Below are 22,201 nucleotides of genomic sequence, written 5' to 3' on the forward strand. Positions count from 1 at the left end.
TAAAAACCACCACAGTCAATAATGAGGGTAACGCTGAAACACTTAGAGTTATTTACATGATTACACAGATTGTCAAGCTCCTCTGATTTCTTGTTTACATGATTAAAAGTCACCTTAAGTAAAATCTGCTTCAACCTCAATCCATATAACAAATTTTGTTTTTTCGAATGTATAATGAACGAATACAATTTTAATGTCAGAAATACAAGACACATCTAAAACAACTGGTGCCTGTGGAGACGATGAAGCAATAATCTGATGTCTTATTTATCTTTTCCCATCTTTGCCTGACATCTACCTTTAAAATGTGTCTCTACCATGGACTGTATGTAAAGATAGATGAAAAGACTGCTGACCCAAAGCGAAGCCAAAACATCTGGATCATCACCTGGTAAAGGGTCATAGATCCTGCCTCCTCCATGTATGTGTATGGGACATAGACCAAATTAAAAAAACATGTAAAATATAATTTTACGTGTATTAAATGTGGTTTCTGTCATTTCAGGCAGTTATTATCACACTGATGTTCGTTCAGGATCTCGCTCCATCCCCCGATCGCTACTGTGCAGACTCCCAATGCTCAAGATGGCAGCGTTCGTATATCCAGGGTATTTAAGTTTAATTTCTGAATGGAGAGAGGAACTGGAGATGCGTCATCTATCTTTAAATACAGGCTAAGGTCTTTCTGTGTGATAATTAGCTTCCACACCTCTGCTTTCATGATACGATTTTCTTATCCATGATCTTTCATATTTGAGGCTGATCAAGAAATCCAATCAACTATGGTTTTGGTTTCAGCAATTTTCAAAGGATGCTGCCCCCAGACTCAGTCTTTGGTCTGCTGAGGCTTATTTAGGATTATTTACAGAAAACGGTTTGCTGAACAAAAGAGGGTCTGGGCCCTGCTGCTATCACCTTTAAAAGCTCTGCACACACACACACACACACACACACACACACACACACACGCACACACACGCACACACACGCACACACACGCACACACACACACACACACACACACACACACACGCACACACACGGTTACAGTCACTCTTGTTATTTATACCTCAGGTTAAAGGCGGATGGAGCAATGAGAAGTACGTGAGGTTACTGATCTCCATTTGCTAATAATAGCCATAAAAGTTAATGATAAAGATTTGTCCTGCCCTGACAGGAGCATGAAAATTAACTGACAGAGATGTTGAACAAATACAGTCACACACACACACACACACACACACACACACACACACACACACACACACACACACACACACACACACACACACAGACACACAATCCTGCAGAGTGGATTTACCCCCAGGGAAATTCTTTTGTCAGTGGCGTGGCTAAAAGCTTGCGGGTCGTGTCAGCAGCGTGGGTAGAGTTGCAATCGTTAAATGGATGATTGTCATTAACCTTCACTGTGCTCGCACACACACTAGGACAGAGCAGCATCCCTCCTTCTCTGCTGCTGTACAGTCATGAAACAAGATCACAAATGACGAGTGTTTCCAAAATGAGCAGTCGGTCCCCCACCTCCCTCCAACTGACTGGAGAGCCTGATGAATTCAAATGTCAAATTTCAATAAAACTGAATTCTGCATGAAGCAAAATCAGCAGATCAATTCATAGAAGACATCTAATCATCTAAGATAAGTAAAATCAGCGCCAGACCAAAAGCGGCTTTGTGAAAACCTGTATCAAGCCAACAAAGACACCACCAAACCTTCGACTGAACCGCGTCACACCACAGAAACCAGCACCTAGTTACCTGTGAAGTCCTCTGCCTGAAGATGCAGGTCACACAGCTTGTGGATGTAACGGATGTACATGTCCTCCTTGTTCACCTCCGATTTGTAGAAGTTCTGGAGGTGAATGATAAAATAAAAAGTAAATCAGTCCATGAATTATTACTGTACAAATCCAGACACTCTCAGTAATGTCTTACCATGAGGTTGACAGAGCCACCAATTTTCTTGTTCTCCATCTCATCTCCTTTCATGCAGTCCCTAAACATAAAGATTCAGGATTCTCATTGTTCTGCAACACAAACTAGTGCGTTTATCAAGCGTGACATAATCTCAGTGTACCTGTAATCCAGTAATCGCTCCACGAGTCGTGTGACTGATGTGACGAACGAGATCCCCGTCTCTCTCCAGGTCTCCTGCTCTATCTTCTCCAGCAGGCTGCACAGAAAATACAGTGAGGCGTTCTTACTCAAGATAAGCAGCAAAGGAAGTAAATAGACATGAATCAGGACGTCTCTTGGCCTTGGCCGTGCAGGCGGCACACCTCACCTCGGATAAGGGCCGAACAGCTGGGTCCTGGGTTGTGAAAAGCCAGACAACAAAGAGAAGTGTGTTAGGATAGTATGAGAGCAGCTTCACTCTGAATATCACTCCACAGGCCGAATAAACAGGTTTGATGCTCACAAAAGGCTGAAGAGCTCTCTGTGGTTATCATCGCCTTTCCCATCTGACACCATGCTGTCCAGCTTATCCATCAGCTCCGCTTCCACCTACACACACATTAACACATTCAGACGAAAAAACCAAAAGGATGATTACAGTGCGTGGCAAAAAGCTGTCCATTTTTATCACAATAGCCCCAGTGCACAGTCTGTGTTCCTTGACACGATAACGTCCTAATGACCTGTTTGAAGTTGCCGTTTTTCCTCTGTTCCCAGTCCATCATGTCGTGGAAAATTGGGATCATGATATTTCGAACCTCAGTTTGAGGGACGAGGGTGACTCCCAGGAAGGGCCCCATCATTCCCGGGATGAAGTGGGGCTTATTGTCACCTGGAGGGCGAGAGAGAGAGAGAGAGAGAGAGAGAGAGAGAGAGAGAGAGAGAGAGAGAGAGAGAGATTCATGTTCATGTGAGCAATTGTTCTGGCTGATTTCATTAAAGGTCCAGTGTGTAAGATTTAGGTGAAAGGGATCTATTGGCCGAATTTGAATATAAAATAATCCTAGTGTGTTTTATCTAAATTATATGAATTTTTGTTTTCTTTACCCTAGAATAGGCCTTTTATATTTAGATACTTTATATTTACATCAGAGTGGGTCCTCTCTACGGAGGCCGCCATGTCTTTTACAGTAGCCCAGACTGGACAAACTAAACACCTTTTGAGTTTTTATGACAACCAAAGGCTACCACAGGTTCTCTCTCATGTTTGGAAGGGGAGGGTGAGATGAGGGGTATTCAGCTGCAACATGCAGCTTCACCACTAGAGGTCACTAAATTCTAGACACTGATGCTTTAAGATCTAAATGCAGGTAGCAACATATACATGTGTGGCACGTTGTGGTGTGCACTGTGGTACTTGAAGAGAGATGACACACCTAATTTTTGCCACATGCTGAAGAGCTCATACGCCATCATCACTCTCATATCTCCATGCCTACAAAGAAGACAGTGGATAAACAAGTGTTAAAGAGTTAAATCAATAACAGAACCAGAGTCATAAAGAATGTTAAGTGTTTGGTAGTTTCTCACTTGTCGAGGACTTTCTTTCTCTTAGCGGGGCCGAGGGCCTCCAGCTGCAGACTGGGCTGGTTGATGTACAGCACAGTGAGACTGAAAAAGGAGTTCCACACCTGACACACACCACAGACAAAAGCAACAATTAGTTGTCATTGTTAAATTGTACAAATCATTGTGAGTTTCATGTGATAAATATTGATATATTTTGGTTTTATAGTGTAGTGAGTTCCCCAAAATGCCAGCGCCCCCCCCCCCCCCCCCCGCTGTCGGAGCACACACCTTGAAATCAAAATCAGCCTCTGAGAAGTTCTTGTGCAGCGCCGGAGACAGGAACTGTGTTGTCACTACGATGATTCTGCAGAAGGCAAACATTACACTGTCAGCTTACCAAACGAGGCAGCGGCCAAAAATAGATGAAACAATTTGCAACACGAGCGTCACCTTCAGAGCAGGATTATCTGAAGAGAGTCTGATCTAATAGTTGGCTGTGCATCCTTACCATCTCTGGGACAATGACAGTGTGACAGAGGAGGAAAAGCAGACTCACTGACTAGTTAGAAGCCTCATGACGCTCCAGTCTCGGGGGAAGATAGTCAGTTTCATCAGGTTGCGAAACACACAGAAGATCTTCAACAGGAACTCCTGCGTGAATATATTAACAATGTTTATGCAGTCTAGATATATGTGTTAAACAGGCCACAGAAAACTGCTCTGCTTTGAGGTTTCTCACCTTCAGCTCCTCCTTGCTGTGGAAGTTGTTCAGTAGATGGTGAAAGTGGAGCTCTGTCATTTGTCGGAGCAGAGACAGGAGACAGGAAACATACTCCCCCTGTACGAGAGACAGACATGGACGTATATGATTAGAAAGGGTAATCAAATTTGAAAAAAATCACTAAATCCAACTTGTTTTGACTGCACATTGAAGAGGAGCATGGAGCGGAAGCTTACAGTTATCTCGGCAGTGCACTGCGGACAGCGTTGTCCTCTGGACGTCTCCACAGAGTGAGACTTGCTCATGATGGACAGCAGAGTCTGCAGCAGCACGTCCAGGAGGCTCTCCACCATCATCTCCACCTCCTCCTGAACCGAAGAGTCCTGAGACACAGAGTACAGGCACAAGGAAGCAGGGAAACACTGAGTCAACAACTGAGATGTAAACATGCTGCTTCATGGAAAGACTCCAGTCTGTTCAAGCTACAGATGTATTACTGTAATTCTGTAATTAGAAATAACATTTTGTTGTCATCAAATGGGTTTTTCAGTCAGATGTGTGTATAAAACACAGTGTACTTTACCATAGAGCTGGTCTTGATTATAGAAAAGATGCTGGTGAGGATACCAGAGCAGATGAGCAGCTCCCTCTGCTGGCGCAGATGCAGGTGGATATGATGCAGAACCACCGGCAGCAAAATACTACGAGACTCTGAATAAAAAGAGAAAGCATGACAAATTAAATGCTGCATACACAACCATATACAGACACATATACACATGGTTGCTGTGGTAACTTCAGAGAATAACAAACACTTTGTTACCCTTCATATTTGTCTCACCGGGGAAGAAGAAGAGGCGGCTCTCGACTGTACGAGCTATGGACTGCAGTTTGACTACATCCATAGACTGGCCAATGTCCACTGTGCTGGGCATGCTCCCCAGGGTGCCCCTGACGTATTCTGCCACCTCCTGAACAGTGAACATCTGCAGCAGCTCATCAAAGATATCAGGGAAACTGTTCAGCAGCGCTGCCTGAGGGGGAAAACAAAGAGCACGGAGATGAGTTTTGTAGAGTGTAGCATGTTATACTTACATATATAAAAACATCACAAAAAATTATACACACACTGACATGAGAGAATATCCCAGAGTTAAGATTTTTATCAATAATCCAAAAGGAACGAGATCAAGATCTTACTGTCGGAAAACTTTCTTCATATTCAATCTCGGTAAAAAAATCTAAACCACTCACTGCTTATCACCAAAATATACATCATCCTGTTATAACAGGCTGCTATTCATGACAGCCTCTGTTGCATTGTCGAGCCAACACAGGGTGGCGCTGTGACTTACTGAGATGGACGAGAGCCCTTGAGCGTGACCACAGACAGGCATGCAGCTGGTCACACCCCTAAACTGTCCAAGAGCAAGCCAAGGATGGGGCAACAGGGGGGTCGAGGGGTTAAAGCATCAATCACCAAATGCACAGAACAAAAAGGTGGAATAAGTCACAAGAACGAAATGAGAAACAAGTTAATAAAACAAATCAATGAAACTTGAACTCAAACTGTGAAGATGAATACATGAAAAACATAAACACATTTATGAAAGAAAATAAAGAAAGACAGGTGACATTCATCTGTCTGACCTGCGTGAAAACCAGGTTCTCTGAGCTGCGGCTGTCCAGACTCAGGACGAAGCGAATGGACTGGAAGAGCTCTTGGATGCTCGCCCTGAACTGCTCCTCCTCCATCCCGCAGGTCGCCCTCGAGTACAGGATGCGAGACTGGACGATGAACTTGAACAGGTACTCCAGAGCCTGACGGAGACACGCAGTCAGCCAAGGTTCACGTCACATGGGAGGAAATGATCAGCTCCGTAACATAGAATAACAACTGAGCACTAAATCGGATTGTGATTGGAAATCAATACATTAATGAAACATTTCCAATTTTCAGGTATCGAAACAGAAATTTTATCATCTCATCAGACAATTAAAAAAACGTGTAAATGTTGCACTTATCAATACCTGCAGAGGTTTCTTATGACTTCCTTTCATTAGCTTTTCTCTCTGCAGGGAATTCACTACTCACATTACTCCTTATCAGCCCTTATCTTTATCCTTATTGACCATGTCCACATGTCTTATACCAATTAATCCCAGTAGAAGGAGCCAAGACACTTGTGTTATTCTGCCTTTCTGAAACTAAAGCAGACAGAAGTCCGTGTGATTCTTTACCCTCATGGCTTCCTGGATGTGGTCCTGTCGGACGACCTCGGCCGAGCGGTCCATGTACCACTTCAGACATCGAACCAGCTCCCTGCAGAGACGATGGCAGTCAATATCACATGTAACGGTGTTGGTATGTATTTGAATTGTCATGTTTACCGAGATGAATCAAGTAGATGTTGTCGTACTTGTATGCCAAAGCTCCAGCAAAGTGGTTTTGAATGTAGGCGTCCATGACAGGTCTGAAGTGGTAGAAACGGCTGTCCCTGAGTAAGTTGATGATGAACACCTGAACACACACACGTATATAAAGATGTTATGTCTATTTCCTCTGCTTCAAGTCACATTAAATTATTCAATTTGTGTTGTGTGCGTTTTATTAAATTTCCTACCAGTGACTGGAAAACCAGTGGCCCGTATTTATCTGTGTTGTCATCTAAAAGACAGAAGAGTGTATCCAGGACATCTCGCAAGAACTGTGAGGAAAAAAACAGAGACAACACTTAGAACAGCCGTCACATTAAAGGCCTCGCTGAGCACTAGAATAGAAATAAAGGGTAGCCCCCTTCATCCAAAACACACACGGCAATAAGTCCTGAAATAATAATGTGTCTTCTTCTGTCTCACACACTAACAGATGTTTTATTCTGATTATTTATGAACGCTTAAAAAAAGTCAGCATGCATCGTAATTCTAAAATTTAAACCTGTAAATACCTCATCTGATCAATACATAGATACTATTATCATTATTACTATTATATCATCTATAATCCATAAAGTCAGTTTTATATTTTTCCCGTTTTTAACCAGGGAATCTAAATATTTGATGTAGTGTGTGGTCAAGGAAGCCACAGAGACAATAAATATTCTTTACATCCTGCACATCATTAGATACATGATCTGAAGACAGCGACCTTGACAATCTCCTCGCCGCTGGTCTGACGCAGTCGACCGAGGATGTCCAACACCCGGTCCGGATGGGCCTTCCAGTTCAGAAGAGCCAAAAGGTCGACTGAAAACAGAAATCACACAGAGTTTAATCCAAATGAATATGGTCAAGTGAAAATGTAGGAAGAGTATAGTAGGTAAGATGAGATGAGATGAGATCACCGTTTTGTGTGAGCTTGGTGGAGCAGAGTATGGTGGAGACGCAGAGGGCCTCTTTGGGGCTTCTCTGGAACGGCAGGTTGGCCGGCAGGTTGGGGCAACTGTTGAAGTCCTCCTTACAGCAGGGCAGGCTCAGATACAGACCCTGGTTACTGAAGGTGGCGTTTTCATCACACTAGTGGGTCGGACACAGGAGGTTTTAGAGATCGTTCATTAAGGCCTTGGAGACTGTTAAATATCATCACACACGTCACTGAACAAAGTGTTGGTGGATGAGTGGCCTTCACATAACTACAGCAGGGTGTCAGTGAGGTTGGTTTTTAACGTCTGGCCTGAGAGCACAGACACATTTTATTGGCTTCTCCATCTTGCAGCAGTTATGTAATTGTAGGAAATTTTTGTTGGGCTGCTTCTGACCACTGACAAAACCAGAAATGCATATTTTATAATAGTTGGCCCTTGTTGGTGATTGGAGGTTTCTGATAGTGGGTTTTTGGAACGTTGTGATCTGATAAACAACTGCTTATGTTTTCAGAAACCTGGATTAGGCCCGATACCAGTTTTGAGTGGTATGAAAACATCTTATTCAGGTTTGTGAACTGCACACAAATGATCAGAAAGTAAAAAAATACGTTATTTCTTTCCTTTTGGAACTGCCTAAACCCTAAAAACATTTATGAAATTGATTTATTAATGTGACAACCCTAAAGCTGTGATCATTTTTAAATTTAATGGTATATAATGGTAAAAACACCTTTACCATTATACCAAATCACAGTGTTTGTAGACCATGGAGGGCTGATCCCTGATCACATAGCAGCTACAGTTTTTGATGATGGAGAGCAGGAAAAAAACACACATTTCATCACGTTGTCAAAATCTGACAAGACTCTGAAAACATGTTATGAAGCTGTCTCCCAGGACGGGACGCTCCATCAACACAGAAACACCCCCCCCCTCCCACCACCACCGCAGCCAGGCCATCATCTTTTTTATTGAAAACCTAAAAACACACAGGTCAAAGATAAAGGCAAACCAAAAGGTGTCTTCGTCTCACACTCCCAGCGCGAGTGTGTGTGTGTGTGTGTGTGTGTGTGTGTGTGTGTGTGTGTGTGTGTGTGTGTGTGTGTGTGTGTGTGTGTGTGTGTGTGTGTGTGTGTGTGTGAAACCTGCTCATACCTTGTACACATACAGCTCATGGCTCTCATCTGACAGCGTGGTCCCATCTTCCCTCATCAGAGGCGTGAAGGCAAAACCAAACAGTTTTTTCTCCCCTTTGTCTTTAGCTGAAAGAAAGCACATCATAGTATCATGCATCATCACTGCGCACGCCACACTTGCACAGCTCGGAGCGTGATCCAGTCTGTCCTAATAAACTCGTGTGCTGAGGGACGACTGCCACTGGGCCGCATTACTGACTCACTGGAGCAGTGTCGGAACTCGAAGCGTAGGTGGGACCCTCTGAAACGATCTATGGGGATGGGCAGCTTGACCATCTCGCTCCAGCGAGGGCTGTTGTTGTGGTAAAGGACGAAGGAGCGGTACTCGCTGTTGCTGGGCTCCCCGCTGCCCAAACTGATGCAGTCCTAAAAAGAGAAGAAAAGAGATTCATTTTTAAACGACATACGCGGTTAATCAAATTAACGCGTGGAAGGATGGGAGGAACATTACACGCATCATGAGTCATGCATGGGTGATATGGGACAGAACGACTAGTGTACATATGTGTCATACTTTGAGCGTGTCGCCGTCAGCATAGAGCACGTAGAGCGTGACTTCGATGTTCTTCTGGACGCTCTTGCCGCCTCTTTCAAACTCGCCACGCTCAAGGGTCAGATAGAGGTCATTGCGTGTGTCTCCTATGACAATTAACACAATAACAAAGTCAAATCTCTAGTTCTGCTGCGACAGTTTCACTCTTTATTTAAGTGTCCGTTGTTGACTCGACAATGTTATAGAAGTACATGTTATCCTGGTGGAATATCCCCCCCCCACCCCCCCGCCCCCTCAGCTTGAGGTTCAATTTTAATGACACCAGCAGGACATCTCAGACAATTCATAGGACGATGATTACAATCATGTCTCCTCCCAGGCGATGTTAATAAGTACATGTCAGCCTCTGCTCTACAGATGGACTGCGAGTGGTCAACATAAATTAAGCTGCTGTGCGGACTCAGATGTGCAAGAACACATTGTTGTTCCCGTCAATGAGAAGTGACCCTGCTGAGCCGTAACACACTGTAGCTCATGACTGCAGCAGCACCTTGTTTTGTGAGGTCAGTGTTTAATGGAATAAATATCAGTGGCAACGGTGCAGGAAGATATTGCAGTTATTTATAAAATCAGATTATGGTTATTTATATCCAAGTCATTTCCTTGGGGACAGATGAGTCACAAGGAGTGATACTGGGAGGTATTTCAGGCAAAGTGGAAAGAGCTGGAGGAGAGGAGGGGAGAGGAGAGGAGAGGAGAGGAGAGGAGAGGAGAGGAGAGGAGAGGAGAGGAGAGGAGAGGAGAGGAGTATACATTCTCAGTAGATACAAAGCGAAATATAAGGTGATGAAATATACCAAAATAAACAAACTGTCACTCCTCTTTTCTTTTTGAAGACCTTTTTTTATATTTTACTGTTGTGTGTGTGTCTATTCTAACAAATGCATGTACAATAGTTATGTATCCATCCTCGGAGTCGACCCCTTCAAAACATTACCAGACAAATCTCAGGGGCTGTGGGATGATTAATGAGGTAGGAATTAAGAAAAATCTAATTTCTCCTCACAGAAGAAAATCTAGACTTAATCTTTGGTTGTTTTGTAAAACACTGAAACTATATAACCTCTTTGAACCTGAAACTTGAGTTGTACAATAACTATCTCACATTTGGACTGTACATCGTGTGCTGTGAAACAGACAATGTCCTCGTCACCACAGCCCACTCTGCTCTCCTGCATCCCTTTAAGGCTATTTCCTGCTGTTTCACTCTTTTACCCCCTAGATCTCACTCGTCCCACATCCTTCCTTTCCACTCCTCGTTCATTTGCACCCTGAGTACCCTGGTCCTTTCATTTGCTTTTAATTCATCCAGAGCAAGTGGCCTTTCATCTCCACCTCCTCCCTGAACCTCTCCATCCCCATTACCACCCACTGCTCTTTGCCTCCTTACCTGGCAGGATGACGTCTGGGAAGCCTAGCTTGCGTGTGAGTGCCAGGGCCCTGCTGAACACAGCCTGGTTCTCCCGTCTGATCTGCTCCAGCTCGCCCCGCAGCAACTGCAGGGAAATGATGAGGCCTGGGGGCAGGTGGTGGTGGTGGGAGTAAATGTGTGTGTGTGTGTGTGTGTAAATGGGGGAGAGGCCAGATGAGGAGGTGTGGGGTTGTGGGAGGAAAGTGGAATTGAAGGGGAAGACAGCGAAGAGACAAAAATGGAGGGAGGGAGGAGAAGGGAGGGACAGAGGGGTATTTAAGAGACATTAGTCAGAATGTGGGGGAGGTAAAGACAAGACAAGAGAGAGGATGGAGAGACGTGATCAGAGCCAGGGAGAACGGAGAGAGGGAGGAGGAATTGTGTTGTGGAATTACACAAAGAAACAAAGAGAATTACGGGTGCTGCACAAACCCTGTGACAGGTTTTTGTGAGGCATGAGTCATAATTTAAACAGTGAGTCGCTCATGAGAGTAGAAGTAACAGTGAATTAGAAGAGTTCAGCTAAACAGTGAGTCCAGTTTGTAAAGTCCTGCTCAGAGAGATTGTTTCATCCCTAAGATGTGAAGTGACCTGCACTGACCGGATTTCTAAGATGTAATGTTTCTTTCTTCTTGTTATTATAATTGTATTTAACGTGGGTGGGCAATTTTGAAACAATCATCTGTGATGTTAAGTGCTTCAACTTTATAAAACTTTAACTGCAGAACCATTTAATGAATTCACAATAATTGGAAGGGAGTTTCTGTTTTTGGATGGAATTGCCTGACGTTTTATACATATTCACTTTTAGAGTAAATAACAGTAGTCGGTTAGTTGATTAGATTATCAACGAGAAAATAATTGGCAACAACTTAAGTTCAAGTTGTTTCAACAGATTTCCCTGATAAACACAAACTTAACATGTTGTGACTGACTCATGTCAGAGCAGAATGAGAGAGACTGTGATCGGGGAAAAAGACTTAAAGCTCATTAAAAACCACTCTGCAGCTATAATATTTAAGAAACTTAAGAAAAAATAAAGAACTATTAACAGTTTGTTAAAGCGACAGAACTTCCACTTCCGGGGATCATGAGGAATTCACACTATTGATTTGGCCACGTTTCAGTTCAGTGAGCGCGACATAGACGCAGTCTGAGCTCCGGTCAAGCACTGAACGATTTGGTGAACAAATCTTTTTAATGACCTGATTCTAGTGATTCGGGACAGTGACTGAAGAGAACTCACATCACCAAAGAGCCTGGGAGCTTCAGGGCTCACCACGTTCATGTAAACCAGAATCCTAGTGGACTCTGAGACTGTTGGCCAGTTGGAGCTTGTGCATATTATCCTGGTGCCTGCAGACTTGGAGCGACTTGCTGCAGCAGTTTGGTTAATAATGAATTAAATGTTTTGGATTTTGTTTGAAATACTTCATCACATAAATCTCCTGCTGTCATATACAAGCAACAGAATATATAGGTTTTACTAACCTATATGTTATGTTGCTTGTGTATGCAGTTTTAAAATTAAAGTAAATACACTTAATGTGTTTATAGGTTATTATTAGTTAATTTACTTCACTCAATACTGACATATGCACTCATTTGGCCCATTTAAATACAAGGGTCTAATCTGTTGTATCCAAAATTGATTATTTTAACTAAAATATAACATTTTAGACAAATGGATACCTCAGTAAAAACAGTACATCAAAACCATGTAATGTCATATTTAGCCCAACACTCGTCACAGTGAAAAGTACTGTTACATAGTAAGGGATGTTTAATGGCTCTTTATGAAGTCATGGTTCACATATATTATAAAAAACATTTTGTCTCTGGTAAGTGGTTTTACTGCAGCTCACTGAGCACAGTCTTCCTCTGAGCAACTTCTTGGAAACAGTAAATATAAAAAATAAATGAATAGTGTATAAAAAATGGCGATAGTGTGTTCTGTAGATTATTCAGGGTAAGTGGGACAAAGCAGAGAAACGCTGCTGAAGAATTTATTTCAAATGTAATTTTTCACAGTTTTGCACATCAGAAGTGACGTTTTGATTCAGCTCTAAATCTTGGAGTTGTGCTTCTCAAACTCTGGGGAAATTTCTAGGAATGCTTATTGTATGATGACTGCATACCTTGCTTTTGAATACATAAATATCTTTGTGACTTCAACCACAAAAAAGTGACTTTATAACTATAATTAACAGATCTACAGAGACAACAAATTTACCATAGTTGGTGCTGGGAGCTGAGTACTTGGTGTTGGACTTGCGTATGATGTTCTCATGTATCTGGTACCACTCGTTCTCGTTGTTACACCTGGAGAGAAAAGACAGGAGGGTGCAGGGCTGTAGCGACGCGCCCATTAGTGGGTCCAGATGGAGGGATGGGGTTTCTGTGCATGGGGACTATATGAACAGCATGTGTCCCAGAGCCGATTTCCTCCTGGAGAAAAGTAGCAGCAGGGGGAGGTGCTATCAAGCAACACATTAGCCCAAATGCACAGCACACTAAGCAAACCTGACAGCCAGCCCTCTACCAGCCTTTTTCATTACTGTGGGCCCGTAGGCCCCTGGGAAAGGCATGGGGAAATGCACAGGCTGGAGCCTTATAGGAGCCGACAGTTTGGAGGCAGCTCACTACTGAATCACTGCTTGCTCTTCAAAGGGAAGAGCTCTGCGCGTCAGCAGAGAAATCCAATAAAAACGACAGCTTTCTATTCCAGGAATCTAGAATTTCACACCGAGATGTAAAGTATACACTGCTTCACAAGAAAAACGTCATGTAACAGGATGGAAGTGTATGAATGACCTCTGACCCCGAGCGGACACTGAGGAGGACACACCGGGAGACATTCTAGCTGTTGACTGGCAAGAGAAAACGCTGAGCTTGTTGTTATTTTCCTTTGTCCTCTAACTTTGCTCAATTATCCATGTGTCATCGCTCTCAGTCTCTTCCTCTCTCCTTCTGCGTCTCCTTCCTTCCCCGGGTCGGCCGGTGGATAAGAGTGGCTCTCTGTGGCGAAGCCTAACAGAAGCAGCCAGATTCACAACACGCCAAGTGTCCTATCTCAGGCCTGGGGCGAGCAACTATTGATTTTCAAGAGGACACTTCATTATCATTCTGGTCGAAACACAGCCGGCATCAACACTGAGGCACTAGGTTATCATGCACAACATTTGCACAATATTTACACCTCTGTAGCTCAATACTTAGATGCTTTTACTTCCTAAAGGCCAGAAGTCATGCAACCAGCCATTTTTATTCACTTTTCAGAGGAATTTATAATCCAGAGGAAGGAGGAGGAAGAAGAGCTTCACTTATACTCACGTATAAACTTTGAGCACAAAGTCCTTCTCCTCTTTTAGGTCTGTGATGGTGTGGAAAACATCGCTCATGGCAAGAACAGCGCAGCCATAAGGTCGTCTGTACTGCACATGGGGGGGGCCTTTCTTTGAGTCGTTCAGCAGCATACGACCTGGACACAAAAAGGAGAAGAAGATGCAAAGAGGGAAACACGGATAATAAAAAATAAAAATCTCTGCCATTAAAAATAAGGAGTATGACACCAAACTAGTTTATTTACCAGTTCTTATGACGTGTGCAACGATGTACAGGTCCTTCTTCAAATCTTTACTGCTCAGGTCCTGAAGAGAGATGAGATGTCAAACGTCAGCAGAAGAAATACTGAATATTTGTATTCACAGGGAGAAGGGGAAGGATGTTACCGTGAAGAGAGCACACAGACGATCAACCTTCTCTGGATTCTTTGGTCCGCCATTTTTGTTCAGTTTCACCATAAACTTCTCACTGCAAAGGAAACCGAGAGTCCGTCAGCGACAGAATCAACAGACAGTGAGTAGATATATGTGTGTGTGTGTGTGTGTGTGTGTGTGTGTGTGTGTGTGTGTGTGTGTGTGTGTGCGTGTGTGTGTGTGTGTGTGTGTGTGTGTGTGCGCATGTATGTGTACCATTCAAGGCCGTTATGCTTTCACTGACATTCCTCCACATACCTGATCTGTTTGGCCTCGCGAGTGTCGTACAGAGAGAAGAAGACGTCGGCGTCCTCGCTGATGCTGTTGTAAGTGAAGCTTTTCAGATTGATGAAGAGGTGGTGCGACACAGGGACACGGCAACCGTCGCCATGGCGCTGTCTCGTGCTGTCGCCCTGGGGACGCAGAAGACAGTGACCGCTAAGTAGACGGGTCCCAGCTGAGGAGGAGTCCAAGCAAGTGCTCTTCTGTTTATAGATAAAGTTATTTAACAGATCAATGATGGGTATCAACGAAGTATATGTTCTATACTTTATTACATCCTGTCCATCAAAGAACACACGATTTACTGCAGGGCGACATACAGGGTGTCGTCCAGATAAAGAAACAATGAATGAACGATTGTGTTTTCCTATGATCTATGACTACTGAAGGCTAACTATTAAAAAATAAACCATTTAAGTTGAGGTGACCGACAATTTAAAATTTCAGTCAAAAATTTGCCCCAGTAAAGACTCAACTGAATTCACATTTATTGTGCAACATGTTGTCATTGTGTTTTATCTGTTGTACTTCATTTAATTCATCTATAAAAGTTTACGATTGTATTCAAGGACAGATATAGCTTTTCTTATTAGTATATCATTCATTATTAATTGTGCTATTATGTTGTGTTATTTATTTATATAGGAAAAAAGGCTAATATCTCAATATAAAGTATAACTGATATCTTTAAAATAAGAACATTTGAATACATTCTTTTTATATTTGATAAAGTCTTTAACTTCCATCGAGGGGAAAAACATCTGGCTGATGAGTTGCTTTTTGCCCACTTCTGCTTCACAGCCTTCTCTCAGTATAAATAAGCTCAGTTCAGCCTCCATGAGAAATCGACTAGAATTTAGATAACGATAACTATGGCAGAAAGTCAAATATATTGCACTTCTTAATGGAGTCAAAAATCAACAAGTCCTTAAACCGTTGTTCGCAGACAAATAAAATCCAGTGGACACTTCTATTCAAAGTGACTTAAAGCACCATTCATGCATACTTTGGGGCATATGTGGTCCCAGTGGGAATCAACCTTCACTTCCTGGCAGCGTTGCTGTGAGCTTCTTATAGAGCTTGGCAGTGACGCCTTGTAATTTTAATTTTAACCCTACATGCTCTTATAGATCACCAGGATTACAGCCAACCAGCAGATACGAGTCTGAAGGGGATGGCATGTTTGGGAGAAGAAATATAAAATGAGAGATGAAGAGAAAGTAGAAGAGCTTTGAAAAGACTGTACCTGATTTGTGCTTTGCTGACCACAGTGTCTGCTGGATACGTGCTAGAAAAGAGTGAAGTTCAAAAGAAAAAGAAGTCAGATCAGTCGGCCCGTCCTTTCCTCTTCCCACACAGAGCTGAACCTATTTACCTCAGAGCAGCTTCAGACACACGCTACCAGAGTAAGGCCTCAGCTGAAGATTCAAATTGGACAGAAATCTCACCTACGTACATGCAGAGTGGCGGCACTACTGTTCCTGCGGCGCTAAAAGAAGCCCACATGAGGCAGAATGTGAGCGTGTGGGAGAGGAGAGGACAAAGCCGCTGTCGCCCACACATACCTCTCTGCTCAGCAGCCTAAAAGAACTCCTCTACTCCCCTACCTGAAGAGGTGCCAAGACCTCGTGCCCTGCCAAAAAACGAGCTCACTTTCATCGACAGAGTCAGGTGGCTTTTTGCCAAGGCAGAGCTACGCTGTTGTTTCTGGACAGAGCATTTCGTGCACAAACACCGCGTGTGCGAAGCTGAGAAACATGGCAACGGGATAATGGGAGGCTGCAGGGCATGTGGAAAATGTTTTGATCAGCATATGGAGCTTCAGCTACTAACCTGAAAGGATCCCCCTGCTAGATAACCATCTCCAGCAGAATTACATTATATTTCATAACATCTGTGCTGTAATCACGTGCTTCTAAAATTAGATCTGCCTCTGAAAGTCTCCCCTGTGTCCCTGGACAGGTTTGGAAGTCCAACACCGCTACAGCCAAAATACATTTGAGACATTATTTATTCATGGGAATGTATCTCCAGTCTGTTTGGGGGGGTGAGAGCAACCAGAACTAAAGTATGTTATGTTAAGTTATCAAAAAGAAACAATAAATAATTCATTGGTATGTATTTACCCCCTGCCTCACCTGGCCCTGTCACTTTGCATTACGTCTGCAGTGCGAGCCAGCAATCAGGCTGGTGGGAGTCACGTGGACGCACGGAGAGGGACACGCTCAATATGGCGGTAAGATAAGCATAAAGAACAGGTCACATGAGGCGGCTCCAGCAGCTGCATCGTGCTCCATCTCTTGTGAGTCACCTTCTTATGGATGATTTGATAATCGGTACAGTCACACATCCCTACACATCCAGCAACACTTTCTTATATGTAAAACCGCGCTGTGCAATGGAAACAGAGGCGCACAGTGGGAAAGAAAAACTCATAAAGGCAGCATCATTTGAGTCACGGCTACTGGTGAGTGTGTGCATGCGCTGGGGATGTGTTATTGCATTTTTAATCATATGCACACGTTCACTTCATTAATTTAATCTATTTAATAATTCAGGGTAGGAATTTGTACAGCATGCACTTTTTTAAAATATGATGTTATCTAACGTACCAGTTTGTGTAGTTCAGATACGCTGATCTGATCTGGATCCACCATTTCAAACTCCTTTCTGGGAACAAGGTCTAAACCCAGGTGCCTGTGAAAGAGGGTTCAGGAGAGAAGGAAGAAAGAAATTAGAGTTTAAAAAAAAAAGAGGTTCTGAGTCAAACAATATCACATAATACAATTTCTAGTGAAAAGTGAAAGTTTATCAGATGTTTATCTCAACACATTAAAATCTTTAAAAACCTTCTTTTATAAACACTTTTCAGCACATTTACTTGCCTACATTACTTTGATATAATTCGGAGGTACTTGTACTCTGAGTATTTATACTACATGGTACTTTATACTATAACAGTATATTTCAGAAGGAATAATGTACTGTTTACTCCACCATTCATCGGGTATCCGTAGATAATATCCTGATAGTGAGTAGTTTGGGATATGAGCCTGTGTACTGGGGTGGTACAGTTATGGTTGGTCTGTGCTGGTTGCAAAACAATTGTTCATGGCCAAGAAACAGTGGTAGCAAATGGTTAATAATAGTTAATAATAGCATATTTCCTTAAACTTCTTTGTTTGAATACTTATAGATTTCATAGCAACAGGATTTAAAGTTGTTAAGCTCCACCTCAGAAAAGTAGAGGAGTAAAAATGTCCCAACTTCCTGCCTAAACAGCTCAACTTCTATTTATACTGTAAATTAAACTGTATTCTGTATCAGTTTACCACAAACTCTGTAAATATTTAAACAGAAGACTCCGGTTGCTACGTCATTGCGCCCGAAGGATAATTTTAGATTTGACGTGTGCATCATTTTATTCCAGCTCCTTTGCAAGACACGTTTGGCATCATTGGGAACAGTGGGATTCTTCAGTGGAACGAGGATTCATGGGTTTTAACAGTGATGTTTCACTCAGTGTGGGAATGAAGGGGTTAAGTACAGTACTGCAGTGAATATACTTGGCATACATGTACCACTGATTCATGCTGTACTAGTGTATATATATATATATAACCTTTTACTTAAGCAAAATTGTTCAGCCTGAAGTCACAGAGTTCTCTCAGGGCTGCGGTGACCATGAAATCACATCACTGCAGCTTTCAGGTCAGTGTGCACCACAGACCACTGACAGGCTGAACACAGTATCTCAGGCTCTACTTCTGAGTGTTCTAAACATTAAAACATACTGTTCAATCATGACACCCACACTGTGACGCTGACCAACCCTGTGATGTAGCTCAAAGTGAACGTGCCAGTGTTTTTATGTGCAATTGTGAATCTTATGTTAAATTGACAGATGGCCCGTCCACATAAAGTTCTTCCTCTGCCGAGCTGGAGCCCTCACATCTTTATCTCTGATATGGATGCCTGTCTGAGCTCAGTTGGATGGAGTCTGAAACTGGCAACAGTAGGAATACAGCTTTACAGTTCCTCCAGGGGGATGTGCGTTGACTTTAAGCTGCTTGAAATTCACTCATCTGCTAAATGACCATAAAATTACATCATAGAGGATGCTATTATGCACCCACTCAGCCGGCATTGTAGATCCCTCCTAGTGCCAAGGAAATATTGTATTCTTTGGTGGCCAACAGTTAAAGACAAATGTTTGTTGTGGAGCATTCAATCCCGCCCGGTCTCTTGATGCAGTGCGTTCAGTATTAAGCGTTACTCACTCGTTGCCCCAGTCAAGCCGCACTGTGATGTGCCGCTTGATCTCACGAGTCTGGTCCTGGGCGAGATGACCCTGGATCAGCTGCCGACGCAGGTCGATGAGCTCGTTCATCACATGACGGAGCTTATGGAACAGATCCACCTTGTGTTTCTGTTGAAGCAGCCAAAAGAGACTTAGCCAGGATATGTCATATCCTACTACTGTGGCATTTGTATAAAGACTAATACTGAAAATCATCCCAGAATTCACCTCATACTATGTGTAATATTACAGCTGAACAAGGAAAGAATAGTATGTGCAACAGAATCTGGTGATTTATTTTACAGTGAGTTTAAAAAACAACTCCTGCAGCACATAGAAGAACAACATGTTCCACGGGTTTTGTTATCGAAGCAAAAAACTCATATCCCTGGTAAGTGTGCTTTGACCCCCTCACGGTAATGAATTAAAATCAGTGTTTCTCACAGAATAAGGACAACACTTTTCTGCCTAATGACAGGACAGGCCCACATTACCTCCCAGGTTTGTTTACATAAATGGAAAGATTAAGCACCGCCACAGTGCCCGTGTAAATTTAATGAGGACAACAGTACATGTTCTCAGCGGCTGGTTGCTGCTGAAAAACAAAGGTTTTTGTCAGGGTTGATGAGCCCTTTTGGACGACTATTCCACAGGGCTCATTGTGTACATTACAACGGATACACAGTTCTGCTTAGGCCATTGTTCCCTGAAGTCGCACCATGAATTCTAATTGGCAGCAATAAGGTGAAATGCATCAACATCCAGCCAATACGAAAACCCCCTGTTATCGTGGATGCAACTGCGGCAACATGGCCCATATCACACAGGGGGTGAGCACCAAAACAAGCACTGCTAAATCAGCCCTTCACATTAGTCAGGCTTCAGAAGAAGTTACATCACCACACCAATGCCTCGGGCTCCTTGGTTGCTCAGAGCATGAGCAGTCCTCAGCGAGAGGTTATGTAAAAACTTGCTGCCAGCTCTGCAACGTATCCACTCAGCTCCAAACTCCAAAACCCTACCAACCACTTCTGCCTGCCCCCTCGACACTTAGCGGGATTAAGGACGCCTTAAGTTTCCAGTAATCACGTTTGCCCGGCAAGTAAAGGCTGACTGAAGGTGGTGGATTTGAAGATGATGCAGAAAACGTTGAGAGGCAGGCCGGGATCAATCAATGGCTGAATGACACAGCATGAAATCGCATATGACAGGTCTGCGGGCCATTATCCGTTCCCCAGCCACCATTTCTGTCCCTACGCAGATAGTATGTGAAAATGTAGGGTGAGATTCAGAATGACGTGCTATGGGGAAATATGTAAAGGAAGTGTCAATGCGTGTTTGGGCTAAATCCCAGGCTATTCACCACTCCTGAGTGCGGAGAAGAAACACATACTCTAGAAGCTTAGTCCATCAAACCCCCTCAGGAGGATACAAATGAAACAATGATAGATGCAATTTCTTCTCGCAAAAAGCCGTTTTTCTTTCACCTCCCTTGGAAATCTTGCTAATGTCGAATCCACTCTCACATTTATTTCAGCTTAGTGTCTTGTTCTGATGTAAGTGCTACTGACCACGTAGAGCTGCTTCCACAAGACCCCCCATTCCTGCAGTGTGGAGGTGGTCTCTGTGATGATAGGGTCCTCGAGGGGCACCACCGTCTCACACAACCTGCAGTGGAAGAAAAAGACTTGCATGAATATGAGCGCGCACAAGGACACACACACACACATACAGATGTCAGTGTAGAATCTACATTGTGATTTTCAAAACATGCACATTGGGAATTTTCAGGAAATTCAGTTGAGGAAATAGACAATGACAGAAATTTGTATTCTAGTTGTGCCTCTATAAACCACTTGAAAAAGACTGACAGTATTGTGCCTGGAGATTTAACTAAAATATGACGTATCTAAGTATTGTTGGATGCTAATAATAGCAACAACAGTACAATCCTCACAACAGCGCCCTCTGTGGTCATGCTTCAATGTGGCCACAGATATGATGTGTTATTGACATGTTTTTTGCTGAATTGCTCATCTTACCTTCACCACTGGGCCACATTCAGTTATCACCTGCTTTAGTTTAACGTTAGGGCTCAGTTCGCTATTGACGGTCAGTGAATACCTGCTGTTAAAGTTAAGTTTGTTTGTTTAACTACAATGTCACAATATTTTTAACATATGTTAAATACAGAAGATGTAAAATGTGACCCCTGTTCGGTTTGTGTGTTTGTTTTTAAGCAGGATTAAGCAAAAACAATTGAACCAATTTCCATGAAACTTGGTGGAAGGATGGAGTTTGGTTCAGGAAAAAGAACCAATTACATTTTGGTGCGGATCCGGAATCAAGGGAGCAGATCCAGGAATTTTGTTTTCCCCCCTTTCTTTAACATCATGAGATAGGACTGTTTTCTCAGAGAATAATTTATGGATTTCAATGAAAAAATTAGGCATAGTCCCATTCTAGTGATCAGTACTTTTGCTCTTTAAAAGGAATTAGGTACGTACAAATTTGAAGCAAGCATACAAAACAACATGCATGCAGTTCACTGCTTCAGAACAACTTTATAAGAATTCAACATCTTAAAAAGAACTATAGTAATGATGTTCTCTCTGGCTGCACTTAGAAACAGGGGGTGGAGCTCTCCGGTACAAACCACCACACACTTCCTGCCTGTGTGACCACTTTCATAGAGGAACATTACACCAAAGGTTAGATCTCTTGTGAGACTTTGCACTTTGCTCACTAAGCTCTGTCCTACGCTGCAAAGAGTGAACGCTGAAACTGTATCAGTGAAACATCTCAATTACACTTTGAGTCGGGGTGATTGTCTGTGGCGAGGAAGCTCTGGGAGAACTATAGAGATGCAGTAGGTGTGTCACCTCATTAACTCCATGAGACAGCAAAGCAGATTTCCCAAAGTGCAACTCCCAGTGCGAGGGAGTATAATAATGTCAATTTCCAAGTCTGCACTTTTAATTGTTTGAGTGCAAACAAGAGTGCTCCTGCTATGTGGTGAATCAACTGGAGGGTGGTGATATAACAGCAAAGTCCCAGTCTGCACTGAACCACAGATCCCAGGCTGCAGATTTAACTTCTATGAGTTTAGGCTGATAAAGAGCTCTGCTGTC

General features: G+C 43.0%; 1 protein-coding gene across 6 annotated transcripts in view; it reads right to left on the minus strand.

The window, feature by feature from the left end:
- Positions 1 to 22,201, minus strand: part of dock3 (dedicator of cytokinesis 3) — a 47,211-nt gene that overhangs the window by 13,272 nt on the left and 11,738 nt on the right. For 3 of the 6 annotated variants that reach the window (XM_034590970.1, XM_034590969.1, XM_034590968.1), the window contains exons 5-37: positions 20,642 to 20,738; positions 19,051 to 19,199; positions 17,383 to 17,467; positions 16,017 to 16,058; positions 14,747 to 14,973; positions 14,462 to 14,543; positions 14,320 to 14,380; positions 14,064 to 14,211; positions 12,964 to 13,052; positions 10,710 to 10,835; positions 9,281 to 9,405; positions 8,970 to 9,132; positions 8,726 to 8,832; positions 7,550 to 7,721; positions 7,354 to 7,451; positions 6,830 to 6,913; positions 6,626 to 6,726; positions 6,447 to 6,528; positions 5,856 to 6,026; positions 5,047 to 5,239; positions 4,789 to 4,916; positions 4,442 to 4,588; positions 4,224 to 4,322; positions 4,041 to 4,135; positions 3,773 to 3,848; positions 3,506 to 3,606; positions 3,352 to 3,410; positions 2,659 to 2,807; positions 2,439 to 2,524; positions 2,304 to 2,330; positions 2,097 to 2,192; positions 1,955 to 2,015; positions 1,778 to 1,871 (exon numbers count right to left, since the gene is read on the minus strand). In XM_034590970.1, the coding sequence (XP_034446861.1) occupies positions 1,778 to 1,871; positions 1,955 to 2,015; positions 2,097 to 2,192; positions 2,304 to 2,330; positions 2,439 to 2,524; positions 2,659 to 2,807; positions 3,352 to 3,410; positions 3,506 to 3,606; positions 3,773 to 3,848; positions 4,041 to 4,135; positions 4,224 to 4,322; positions 4,442 to 4,588; positions 4,789 to 4,916; positions 5,047 to 5,239; positions 5,856 to 6,026; positions 6,447 to 6,528; positions 6,626 to 6,726; positions 6,830 to 6,913; positions 7,354 to 7,451; positions 7,550 to 7,721; positions 8,726 to 8,832; positions 8,970 to 9,132; positions 9,281 to 9,405; positions 10,710 to 10,835; positions 12,964 to 13,052; positions 14,064 to 14,211; positions 14,320 to 14,380; positions 14,462 to 14,543; positions 14,747 to 14,973; positions 16,017 to 16,058; positions 17,383 to 17,467; positions 19,051 to 19,199; positions 20,642 to 20,738 (3,620 nt within the window). The remainder of the gene's footprint in view (positions 1 to 1,777; positions 1,872 to 1,954; positions 2,016 to 2,096; positions 2,193 to 2,303; positions 2,331 to 2,438; positions 2,525 to 2,658; positions 2,808 to 3,351; positions 3,411 to 3,505; positions 3,607 to 3,772; positions 3,849 to 4,040; positions 4,136 to 4,223; positions 4,323 to 4,441; positions 4,589 to 4,788; positions 4,917 to 5,046; positions 5,240 to 5,855; positions 6,027 to 6,446; positions 6,529 to 6,625; positions 6,727 to 6,829; positions 6,914 to 7,353; positions 7,452 to 7,549; positions 7,722 to 8,725; positions 8,833 to 8,969; positions 9,133 to 9,280; positions 9,406 to 10,709; positions 10,836 to 12,963; positions 13,053 to 14,063; positions 14,212 to 14,319; positions 14,381 to 14,461; positions 14,544 to 14,746; positions 14,974 to 16,016; positions 16,059 to 17,382; positions 17,468 to 19,050; positions 19,200 to 20,641; positions 20,739 to 22,201) is intronic. The other 3 variants (XM_034590971.1, XM_034590973.1, XM_034590972.1) reach the window with 1 other exon arrangement.

This window comes from Hippoglossus hippoglossus, chromosome 7 (genome assembly GCF_009819705.1).
Source record: "Hippoglossus hippoglossus isolate fHipHip1 chromosome 7, fHipHip1.pri, whole genome shotgun sequence".
In the NCBI taxonomy this organism is placed as follows: Eukaryota; Metazoa; Chordata; class Actinopteri; order Pleuronectiformes; family Pleuronectidae; genus Hippoglossus; species Hippoglossus hippoglossus.